Consider the following 13,016-nt stretch of genomic DNA (forward strand, 5'->3'; position numbering starts at 1 on the left):
GCCGGGCTAAAATTTATTTTCATTTTAGGTGTATATGGTGCACTGCATGTAAGTGCAGCACATACATGCAGTGCCTGCCAAAGCCAGATGAGGGCATTGGATCCTCTGGAGCTGGAATTTGGGATGTTTCTTAGCAGCCATATGAATGCTGGGAAGGTCTTTTCCAAGACCAGCCAGTGCCAACTGCTGAGCATCACTCCAGCCCCTCTCCCTAACATACAGATTTTATATCTTGATTCCTCCCTGTGTAATTAGGCAACTAGTTCTCTAGCATTCTTAGTAAACCAAACTAGTTGTTGCCGAATATGTGGAATCTTGATAAGGGCAAATTATGTTTTATGATAAAGTTTATCTTTTTAAGTTTATGTCTATTCCTTTTAAACTTCAACTTAGAGGCATATGCACCTTTTTTTCTCTACCATATTCAAATAGCAAAACGAATTACTTAAGAAAATGTTTATTGGACCCATATGTATCTGAAAAATACATATTGAAGGTATACAAATTAATATAGTAGAAAAGACAACAAAGTAACAGCATATTTACATCTGCATGGAAGTCATATATTCAGTTTAGTTAGAAGAAACATCTTAAAGCCATATTATATGCTTTTCTTTTAAAATAGGGAGCTGTAATAAAAATCAACCCTAAATAGCCATGACTGTATTACATAATAAAGGATTTTACATGGTACTCTAATGGGAATTCGTATAATTCCAATGAAGCTAATCCTTTGTAGTATTTTAATATAAGCTATTTCCTCTTTTGTTGTAATTTAGTTAATGCACAGCAGAATCATACGTGCTTTATGAATTAGGCCCAACAATAACTTTCTGTTCATTCTTAGATTGTGGATAAAATTTGTCTCATATGTTAGAAACAAACTTGAAAAAAGTCTAATAAATTCCATAAATTAAGCCTAAGAAACTTAAAACTTTTTCCTTCTAAAAGCTCTAATTCAAAGAGGTTGATTCCTTATAGTTTCAATTCATATATTATTTGATTACATACTGGATGTAAAATAGCAAGGTAGGTAGTTTGAGTAATATTATTTGATATTACTTAGAGCGGCAGTTAGTATACTTCTATGGTGTTTATCAAAACTCCATTTGTTAGTTTACCGAGTGGTGCTCTAATATTAATAATAATATAATGAAAGGAAAAATTGACTTGTTAATAAATCTTAGTAAAAGTGGATACACAGTGGCACAAATTGTGGTCCAAAAAATAAAGTTTAGGTCACAGATTTAAACTAGTACTTTGTACTCAAGATAATTACCAATATTCTGTTCCTTTTATGTCATTAAAAGTAAATTACTATCACATCAACTAACTTATTGTAACTCATTTAGTTACCAAACTCCTGATTTTCAAGATGGCCTTATTAATGTGTTCAAAGCATGAATGATAAAAAGTAAAGAATATTCACAGAAATATGTACTACTATAAGAAGATAAATGAAAACAGTAAGAATTTGGCACACCTTGAAATGTAAGGAGGAACCTTCAGCAGCATCCAAAGCTGGGCATGGAAGCATACACCTGTAATCCCAGCACTTGGGAGGTAGAGGCAAGAAAGTCAGTAGTTCAACTACTAGTCTCAGCTTTGTAGTGAGTTCTAGACGAGCCATAGCTGCATGAAACTCAGAATTTAAAAGAAACAAATCCAAATCAAGCAAACAACACTCAAATTAGGAAAACAACAAAAAGAGTAAAGTGTACATTTAAATCAGTCAGTAGTCACTGTAACCTGCTCCACGAGTTTGTTTGCTGTGTTCATTCCTTACTTATTCTATTCAGAGTTAGAACCATTATCCTCTTTCCTATGAATGCTCTACTCTCTGCTCTTTTGGTTTTCCTTAGATCACAAATAGTGCATTTCGTTGTTTGTTATATATTGTCTTTCTCCTCTTGCTAGGAATAAGACTTATGAAGACAAAGATTTTCTTTTTCTGTTGTGTTAGCTACTATATTAACATAGTTGACTTTGGAGAGAAAACAAAGAACAGAATTTTTTTGAATTTATAAAATAACTTTAAAGTCACAAAATAAAGATTCAATAATTTAACACAAGATATGCGTATAATGAAGATATTGGAAATAAAAACTAACATACCTTTATTTAGTCTAAAAAAAAAGCTATCCAACAAATACCTTACTGTGAATTGTACCTGTTCTGTTACTGCCTCTTTACGTGTTAAAGCAAATGAGCCTGGTGGTCTTTTCTCCTTTAGATAGGAAAATACATTTAAACACACTTTTTTGGCAACTAGAATTAAGGGATAAAGGGATGTGAACTGCAGTCTTATTCATAAATCTTGTCATTTATGTTAAGGCCTATTGAGTCAAGTTAGTGTCCCCAGACATCCCTCAGTTCAAGTTTATCCACCGAGGTCTAGTCAGGCTATCTAAAGTCACTCTCTTAAAGAAGATCAACTCTTTCTCACCCAGCAGTAATCAGCTGCCCAATAGTTCTTCAGCTAAGATTGGGGCCTGTTGCCCATTTCACAGTTGTATACTGGGGTTTTGTCTGCTTGAGTTTGTATGGATCTTGTGCATGTTGTCATCATTGCTGTAAGTTCATATGAGCAAGGTCCCAGGAACTTTTAAGACTCTATTTCCATATGGTCATGCACCTCCTCTCCTTGTTCTTAGAATCTTTCCACCCCCTCTTCTACAACTGTCCCTGAGTCCTGGGTGGGTGACGTTTAATATAGGAGACCTGTGCAAGGAATCATACTGTGCAGACTTTTATCCTCTGTGTTTCGGCCATTTGTGGCCTTTTGTGTTCATTGTTCTCTGTTGCATGAGGGAGCTTGGTTGATGAGAGTTGAGAGATGCATTAATATTCTCTCTACTCCTTGTTCCACAATGTTCCGTGAGCCTTGGGTATGGAGGTTCCATTGTAGCTGTGTCACTTAGGGTTGAGCATTTCACAACACTTAATCTCTGTATATGACCAGTTGTGGAACCCTGTAATATTCTTCAACTGTTGCAAAAGAAGCTTCTTTGATGAGTGGTGACTGGCATCCTTGTCTGTAAATATAAGGATCTATATTTAGCATATAGTAAGAAATTACATTTGTCTAGGGATGAGACTTCCTTGGGGTTTTCTCTAAAATCTATGACCTCTCCAGCCATTGTATATTTGGCTATGTTTACAGTGCCACACACGAGTTTCCTCCAATTGCATGGGCTTTAAGTCCAATTAGGAGCTGTTGATTACCCCCAAGATAAAAGTGCCACACTGCTCCAATATAGTTTTCTGTGCTGGTCATTGCTGTGATTATATGGACTTAAATCTGGAGTTGTTGGACCATTGATTGATGTTCTTCCTTACTAGCTTGCATAGCATTCTACAAAACTAAGAACTAGCCTTCAGGGAGGTGACTTCGAGGTCAAGTCCAGCTCTGTTGCTCCAAGTTGTGTCAGAAGTATGTCCTGTCTTCAGCAATATGGTCTTATCTTCAAGTTCTTGCTTCTTAGATTTGGCTGTAATCATACATATTTAAACTGCAAGTGTTATTGAAGGCCATTCATCTCTTACCCTAACACTGTGTAATTTCATACAAATTTATACAATTTTATATGTTTAATTAAACTGAAAAAAGTTTGCTTTCAATTTTCCAACATATCATCAGTGCTACTGTGTAAAGCAAAATAGAGCAATAACTGGTAAATGATCAGCATTTAATTAATGTACACTAAATGAAGCTGTATGCTTTTCTTAGAATAATAGGTTAATGTTATGCCAATATCTAAGAAATGCTGTTTCTTCTTTTATAGTCATATACTTTATCTGAAGTTTAAATCTTTGGCATTTGTAGGTAAGCAGTGTTTCACATAATCACATTTCAATCTAGACTTCCTTGGGAACTGTGAAAGTCATTGGCGTTAATTACTAACAGCTGCAAGTACTGTAGAATAAACATGTTTAGAGTTCTTACCAATTTATATACCAGGAAATATATACTGGAAATACTGAGATATAATCTTCTATAGGCTATTAATGCTTAAATGAATACACTGATATGTAAAACTCAAGACACTATGGCAGATACATAAAATTCAGGACTTTATTTGATTTTTTTCGTGGCAGAGTTGTTGAATTCATATTGGTTTGCCCTCAGTCTCCATGGTACCTTCATGGCAAAATCATCAAAATTTTTCTCTTCTTACTACTTATAAGTATAAAATACATTGTTGCTAGCTACAGTCACCCTACTGTTCAGTACAACACCAGAACTTATTCTTCCAATCTAACTGTGACATTGTACTTAATTGAATAACCTCTCTACTTACTCTCCTAAACCTTTGCAACCACTTTATTTTCAATTTCATGAGATCGACATTTTTAGACTGTACATATGTGTCTAACCATGTGGTGTTTGTCTCCTGGTTTATTTGAACTTAGCATAATGTATTCCAGGTTCATCCATACTGTCACTTTTTATGGCTGAATAAGATTTAATTGTGTATATAGACCACTTTTCCTTATTCATCTATTGGTAAACATTTAGGTTAATTCTATATTTTAGCTGTTATGACTAGTGCTTCAAATACAACAGATACCCCTTCAATATACTAACTCCTTTTCTTTTGGATGTATACTCAGTAGTGAGATTACTATCTGGTACAGTAGTTCTAGTTCAGATTTTCTAAGGACCTTGCATCGGTTTTTCCATAAAGGCGGTACTAGTTTACATCACCATCTGGTCCCTTCCTGATTGTTTTTAGTATTGGTAATATATTTAATCAGAGTAGAAAAGAAAATCCATAAATATAAAACAGTTTTATATCCACATATAATAATTAAATCTATAACCTTGGTTACAAAGAATCTAAACCATTTTTTTCACATTTCTATTTCATGAAATGGTAGGATTCCATGAAATAATTTATAAATGACTTGAAGTAAATTTTGAATTTTTTTTTGAGCCAGGGTCTCATTATATAGCCCTAACTGGCCTGGAACTCCCCAGGCCAGGTTGACCAGAGTGGCCTTGAACTCACAGAGGTCAGCCTGTCTCTGCCTCCTGAGTACTGGGATTAAAGGTGTGCACCAACATACCTGGTTAACTTTGAATTTTTAATATGATATTTTTCATAATTTGTATGAGGCTAATCTCTTCAAATCTAATTTCTTTTTCTTCTTCAGTCTCCCACTTATAGTTTTGTTCTCATCAACTTAAATTTTACATTTTGGGTAGTAGTAATAACATTAAAAGTGAATAATGTATGTCTATCTATAGACAGAAAATTGATTATACTTTTTCATAACATATTTAGGTATAATCTAAATATAATTCATCTGAATTCCTGTAATCACTAGATTCAAACTTTCACCTATGTATTTACATATTCATTAGTAACGTTTGCCATTTCTAATGCCTGTACCTTAAATAGAGCATTTATTTAAATTATCATTCTGTAACACTACTATCAGCATTTAATATATGTTCAACCATGTTATTTTGTTAAAGTTCTTAACTTCATAAAGTTTATAGAGAGATGTTAAAACCCACTAACAATCCTTTATTACACTGTTATACTTGTAGAATGGGAAAAAATCGCCAGCTATTGTTCCCAGAAATACAGAAGCAGCCCTTCCTATAATCTGTGACACTAGTCTTTGGTTTTGTACCTTCTCTGTAATGATGTAGGTTTGTTTCTCCTTTATTCTTTGCAGAGTGCTGCAGCAGCTCCCAGTCCAGTGCTAGGAAACATTCCCCCAGGAGATGGCATGCCAGTAGGTCCTGTGCCACCAGGGTTCTTTCAGGTACTCAGAGATTTGACTAGGAATGTTAAGGCATAGGAACTCCTGCTTGGTTTTATTTAAAGATGATGAAGTAGGATGAGGCTATTTGAATTCTTCTACTTTGATTCTGAAAGTAAATATGATGTTGTACAGCCAACTCTTGATTGCTCAAATGGCTATCTGTTACTATGCTTCATTATTTGTTCTAATTAGTATTAATTAAGCCATTTCATTGATAAAATGGGAAAGAAACTGAATGCAAATTAGTCCGATAAGTTTACTGTGGTTAATACTTTATGGGAAAAGATACTAAAGCAGCATTCTGTGAAGAGGTGCATTTTTAATGTCCAAGCTGTCCATATTTCTGTAGACTAAAGATAACTGAGATTTGACTGTACTTTCAGAATGTAGCCAAGTCAGTCTATTCACAATAAAAATTATAGGCTACACCAAAATATTTTTGCAAATCATCTTTGTGGCTTTTCAGCTGGAATTTTTACTAATTATAAAACATTTGTAGATCAGATTTTCATTTATATAGTTAGTATTTTAAATTTTCAGTGACTATTTTAGCAATGACAATAATGATTTTAGAATTATAATACATCACTTTTTAAATTTATTTATCTACATCTTAAATCTGGTAAACTTCTAAACCAAACCAATACAGATTCTGAAGGTTTCCTAAACATAATTTTATAGCACTATTTGAGAAAGGTAAGAATTTAGGAGTTAAGACTTAGAGCTGGAAGACATTTAGGAATCAATATATACTATACTATATTGTTAACACATTACAGTAGGTACCTATTAACTAAATTGTTACTTTAGCTTTTGTATTTCAAAGCCCTTGTAATCATTTATTAGTAATTCATATCCTCATTGGGGTACTTAAAATGTGAAAACAGAGAAATAAAATTATAAGCAATTTTACAAATAGATCCATTGAATTAAAAGGTCTTAATTAGAACCCAGAACAAATTCTAAACTTCAAGGACATGCTTGTTTGCTGTTCTTTATTATTACTATAGTAGTACTAAATATTTAACAGTCATTATTAGAGCTCACATTCTTTTCGGGGGTGCTTTTTAATACTCTAGGTAGAGAGGAGAAGTCTTAATTATTAATTAAACAATCACCGCTTAAGATAATGATAACAATAGTGAACACAATAATTGTTTTCTATATGCTGTGCTGTATTTTAATATGAATTGGTTACATAAACTCCTAATTCCTACAGCAACTCAGTATGTGAGATATGGATTACTGTGATTCTCACTGTGCAGATGGAAAAACCAACATTGATAGATAACTGATTTGTACAAAACCAGAAACTGACAGGGCCAGGATTTAAATCAAGACAGTCGGGACTTATGCCATTGAAATTACCTTTCAAAGTTGATTGTTATTCATGAAATATTTCCAGCTCATTTCATTTTTGCTTTACACTCTTAGTTCTCCTGCCAAAGATGGGTTTGGGGTTAGGAAGTAAATCAGAAGAGTTTTATCTATTTGAGGGTTAGAAGCACTCTAAGTGACACTGTTAAAAGAGAAGGTTGGTTGGGGAGGAAGCCAAATTCTTTTACTCCAGCATTAGGCCATCCATGATGGAGAAATCCATATTTTTTTCACATTTGGCCCTTCCTAGTTAAAATGGTTTAACTTCTTTTTAATTATTAAAATATGATTCATATTGAGTATCATTGGATGCCAGACACTGCAGTAGGTACCTGAAAATTAGCATATGTAGCGTATGCCTTCTTGGAGCTAGCCCATTGTTTTAACTAAAGAAACATTAAAAATAACAGACTAGGGTCTGGAGAGATGGCCCGGTGGTTAAGAGCACTGGCTGTTCCTGCAAAACACCTGGGTTCAAATTCCAGTACCCACATGGTGACTAACAACCATCTGTAACTCTAGTTCCAGGGAATCTGACACTCTCTTCTGTCCACTGTGGGCATTGCACAACACAGGCACACCTACATACATGCAAGCATAACACTCATACACGTAAAATAAAAATAAATAAATTTTTTTAAAGTTAAAAAAAAATAGCAGAGTAATGTGGAAAGTCCTAGAACAGCTGAGACAGCTATTAAGCCTACCTGATTTGAGGTAAGAGTGGTTTAGAAAAAATTGCTCAGCAAAACAAGCAGAGGAATGACATTCCAGAAAGTGGGATCATAAGCCAACATATCACAACAACAAAATAAGCTGTACTGAAGTGTTCAGGGTCCACACAGAGGGTTGGGGGGCCAGAGGCAGGAGTTTCTGCACACAGAATTGGAGCGGTACTCAAGTCTGTTGAAAAGAGCCTGAATGCTGCATTAAAGCTGAGTCTTTATTTAGCATGCAATTGATCTGGATTTGTTAGACATCTCTGGTACAAGTGTTTATAAAATTCCTGACATCAAAAAGCCCAGAGTGTGGAGAATGAGAAAAGAGGTGATTCAAGTATGGAAATTTGCAAAATGGGCATGTTGAATGGCCAGAAGGTGCTCGTGTAGTAAGTCAGAGCACCAGACTCAGTCTTGGGAAAGATGTATTCAGAACAGTATTGTCAAAATAGCAAATGAAATCCAAACTGGTATCTTAATATTAAATAGGAGTTAGGCAAAGGAAGCAGGCAGAAAGAGGAAGAACAGTTAGGAAAGGGGAAATAAGTGACAGAAACCTAGAGAGAAAGGAAGAGAAACTAAGTGTTTCAGGAAAGCAAGAATTTAACTAGTTAAAAAGAGCACAGTTGCTGAAGCTTGAGATGGACCTCAAAGGTTAGTAAAGAATTTTGAACTTGATCTTAAAGACACTCATAACTATTGAAGAACTTTAAGTTGGAAAGAGTGGTGTTCATATTTGCATCTTTATTGGGAAAAAAAAAAACACTTTTACTAGCATTTGCCAGAACTGAATTTGAGAAGAATAAGTCTGGAAGTAAGAGATTGTTTAGAATAGAGAGGCTATCTATAAGACTGGTACAGCAATCCAGACAAAGCTTAATGATGGCCTAATTTGGATAGTGGCAGTAGATCTAGAGACAGTAGCAGATTTGAGATGGGGGTGGGGGAATCAGAAAAGTCAAGGATCACATAATGGTTTCTGTTTTCAATCTAAGCAGATAAGGATGTTTTCTGAGTAGAGACTAGTATGGGAAATAGTCTTGAAAATGGGATAATTGAAATTCTGATGGCCCTTCCCATTAGACCTATGGGTTAATCTGATTGGACCTACAGGTTGAAACCTAGAGTGGAAGTCTAGACAGGTATAGATATCAGAGTCATCCTCATATTTAAGGGTACTTGAATCCACAGGGGCAGATTAATTATTCAGGAAGAAAGGACAGAATGATAAGGTAAGAGGATGTACCACCAACCTGCCAAAAACACACTAACATTTAAAAGATAAACAAATGAGACTCATTACAGAGACTACATGCAGGGGTATAAATAAGTTAGGACAGTAGTTCAAGAAGAGTCTGACAAGATTAGAAGCATTGGAATTAGAGGTGAGGAAACAGCTCCTAATCATCTTTGCTAAGCCTTAGTTGATTGCCCAAATTAAGTGTTGAAGAGAAAATGTTGCAAGATTCAAGGATGATACTGTAGCTCCTAATTTGGATCTCTCGATAATGCTAACGTCTTTATCAATGCAAAGAAAACTAGGAGATGGAAAAGCTTTAGATAATTTGAGTTTGATGGATGAGTCATTTCCATTTATCCAAGGAGACCATTTCAACTTACCTCCAGGACTTTTCCCCCTTTGTCAACATTTAAATGTCCAATAACTAGAAATGTCTCTCTAAAATATTGAAAAACTCATTCAAACTTTTAAAACCATCTTAACTAGCCAGGTGTGGTGGCACACACTTTTAATCTTAACATAGGGGAAGCAGAGGCAGACAGATCTGTGTAAGGTGGATGTCAGCCTGGTCTACATAGCAAGTTTCAGGCAAGCTGGGGCCACAGGGAGGCTCTGTCTCAAAAAATATGTTAACTTTTAGTAATATAGTGGTGTGGTCAGACAGCTCAAGTATTTCCTAAATATCAGTATTTGTTTTCTGCAATGTTTGAACTATACTTCAGCATAATCCTAGCCATAATGCATGTTGTTAATGAATTCTAATTACCTTTCTTGAGTAGATGTCACAGAATAAAATTATAATTTAGAATAAAACAGAAGTCTCTAATCCAGCTCCACAGAGATACTGTCCTGTGAGAATGAGCCTGTGTAGAGAACTTATGAAAGGGAATCATTTCGGTGTTTATAGATTATAGTGCCCAAGATCAAGCACAACCAATGCACAAGGTTAGTACAAGGCGAAGGAGACTGAAAGTGACTAGAGATGAGCAGGCTATAGCTCCTTGAGTGACTGAGTCCAAGGGAGAGACTATCACTCTCTAAAGAGCCAGAGACTCAGCTATCAGAGAATCCCTAGTACTAAGGAGCATTAAACAGTTCCAATCTCTCAGGCAGCTTGCTTATAGCTAGTAAATTCTGACAGGTAGTTCCTCCTCTTGCCTTTTACCTTTAGGTAGAATATGAGAATACTTTATATTCCCAGTGAGGAAATGCAACCATAAAGATATTAAAGTATTAGAATTAAATGAATAAAAAATAATAAATAATGCACCAGGCCCAACTATGTGTAGCTCTAAGTTGTACTCACTTTGTGATCATACTGTAAAAAAAAAAAAAGCATATTGAAAATAGTTCTCTTAAGCAGACAAATGTACTTCTTTTTTTCCCATTTACACTGAAGAACAAACCTCCTTCTTTCCATTATAGAGACAAGTTCATTACCAAGTGGCATCATCACAAATTCTAAACTTGTGACTTGATAACTAACTTTAACCCTAAAATTAGTAACTATGATTAATACTCCAGTCATTTAATATGTCCATCCTGGAAAACAAACTTTAGGTTGGTATCTTACTTACTGTGACCTTGTTCCCACTTTCTTAGCTGTTTTTCTTGTCATTTTGACAAAGTACGTGGCAGAAGCAGGTTAAGGAAGGAGAGGTTTATTTTGGCCTGCAGTTTCAGAGGGACCAGCCCAGCACAGCTGGAAGGCATGGGTGCTAGAGTGGATCAGTCCATGGTGGAGGGAGCTTGCTATGCAGCTTGTTTACAGCTTAGTGAATCAGAAATAGAGAACTGGAAGTAGTACTGGGCTTTATAGAACTCTCTAACTCCCAGCAACCCATCTCTGCCAGTCAGGCCCACCACCTAAAGATTTCATAACTTCTCCAAACAACTGGGCAAAAGGTATTCAAACACAGTCCATGGGAATCATTTCAAACTCATGCTATAACACTATTTAAACTCTGATGTTTTTTATTTAAATGAGAACTTATGTTGTTGAATAGGAGACTAGTGGGACTAGTTAAACATGCAAAAGGAGGTACCAGTTTAGTAAAATAACACCATTTAAAGTAAGACACTTATTTACTTGGAGTCTTTTATCAGAGAAGTGATTTGTGTAAGTAATCACATGAGTCCTCATAGTAATACCTGTCATGGAACTAACCAGTTGATGACTGCAAAGTAGCTTTTTAAATCAGGAAGTCTGACTGATTGGGATCAGACAGAAGACATCAGGGTGGCCAACAACTGTGAATTTGACTTTAGCATAATAAAATACAGTAATTAATCTCTAATCTATATGGCCTTATTAAAAAGTTTCATGATATACTAAGAAATTTGAATTCTAAATAGTATCAACCTGGGTGTGTGTGTGTGTGTGTGTGTGTGTGTGTGTGTGTGTGTGTGTGTGTGTGTGTGTTAAAAATAGGCAAAGGGTTGGACTTTAATCCCAGGACTCAGGAGGCAGAGGGAGACGAGTCTGTCTGAGATGATAATGTTGGTCAGCCTGGTCAATATAGTGAGTTCCAGGACAGCAGGGGCAACAAGGAGACCCTGGCTCAAAAAGACCAATAAAAAAATAAAACAAAGCACCAGTCAAAGGCCATTGATGACTTCAGCCTTGTAGAAATAGGCAGCAGTGTTTCCTTAGCCCACTTAGATTATTTCCATTTATGTGTAATGATCAAAATAATTTTGTAAGTAGCATACTATATAAAATAAAGGAAAAGTAATCATTCTTTTGTATTTTAAAAACTAGATATATTAATTCTGAATAATAATAGGAATGCATTTCCTATGACTTGTAATTTATAGAATATTAAATCAAGGCCATTTCTTATTTCTGAGGAGGGGTAAAATGTCTTATTTTTTCCTTTTCCTGTTCTTTATCATGACAAACTTCCAAAAAGGGAGCTGCAGGTTGTCATTGCTCTAATACCTAAACGCATTCATATCTTGTATATAAAGCATAATATGATCTTTTAATAAGTGTTAATATAGATAATAGTTGAATCTATGACTAATGTGGGAAACACTTATAAATATTTAATTTGAATGTACTCCAGTCTCCAGACTTGCTCGTTTTTGTCATGTATTTTATTTTACTTTGATTTTTATTTTGATGCATTTATTGTAGTCACTAAATCTTTAGCTTCCTTAACCAAAACTCTTTTTTAAAAAAGTAACAATATATTGATGTTTAGTTGTAAATGTAAAATTTTAGTGTGATTATGATTGGAAATATGTGTTGAAGATAAGTATGCCAAGTGATCTCGTTTCAGGACAATGTGCTCATCCATATTTTATCATCTAAATTGATCAGAACTCTGCTGTACTAGAAAACTCAAGTTTGTGCAATTCTAGGTCAGTGATGGTAAAGCTTCTTTGCCATCTAGTGGTGGTGTGCAAATATCGCCATGTTAGGATCTGTTTTCCAAAGGTTCTATTTTTAGCCAAACCGCACTGTAGCAAGCTGACCTAATGCTTTGACATAGTGATAACACAAAAAGAAGAAAAAATGCAGGAAAGTTTCCTTTGTCTCCACAGTGCTGTTATTAACTAGAGGAGGCTCAATATAAATGACACTCATAAATCAGCAAGACAAAAACAAAACTCAAAGTAATCCAGTGTTCTCGATACTTTGAACAAAAAAGAATCAAGCATGAGAAAAATGATTATTCAATCTAACCATTAAAACTGAAAAGAAAAAAAAGAAAAAATTTTACAAGCTTCAGGTTAAATGTGTCTTGGAGGTAAATATTTATTTACTTGATTTCTGGAAATAAGTACCAGGTTTTGAAGATGCCTCTTTCTATTTCATCTGCTCTCATGTTCTGATTCAGCCTTCCTGAATCAGCCATTTTATCATCAGTGACACCTGGTTTTCATATATATATATA

General features: G+C 34.9%; 1 protein-coding gene across 7 annotated transcripts in view; it reads left to right on the forward strand.

Annotated features, from left to right (window-relative positions):
• The window catches only part of Ssbp2 (single stranded DNA binding protein 2), a 393,489-nt gene that overhangs the window by 308,892 nt on the left and 71,581 nt on the right, over positions 1-13,016 (forward strand). For all 7 annotated transcript variants that reach the window (XM_008853302.3, XM_008853304.2, XM_008853303.3 and 4 more), the window contains one exon: positions 5,689-5,778. In XM_008853302.3, coding sequence (XP_008851524.1) covers positions 5,689-5,778 — 90 coding nt within the window. The remainder of the gene's footprint in view (positions 1-5,688; positions 5,779-13,016) is intronic.

The sequence above is a fragment of the Nannospalax galili genome, unplaced genomic scaffold (assembly GCF_000622305.1).
Source record: "Nannospalax galili isolate Female #2095 unplaced genomic scaffold, S.galili_v1.0 scaffold45, whole genome shotgun sequence".
Classification (NCBI taxonomy): Eukaryota; Metazoa; Chordata; class Mammalia; order Rodentia; family Spalacidae; genus Nannospalax; species Nannospalax galili.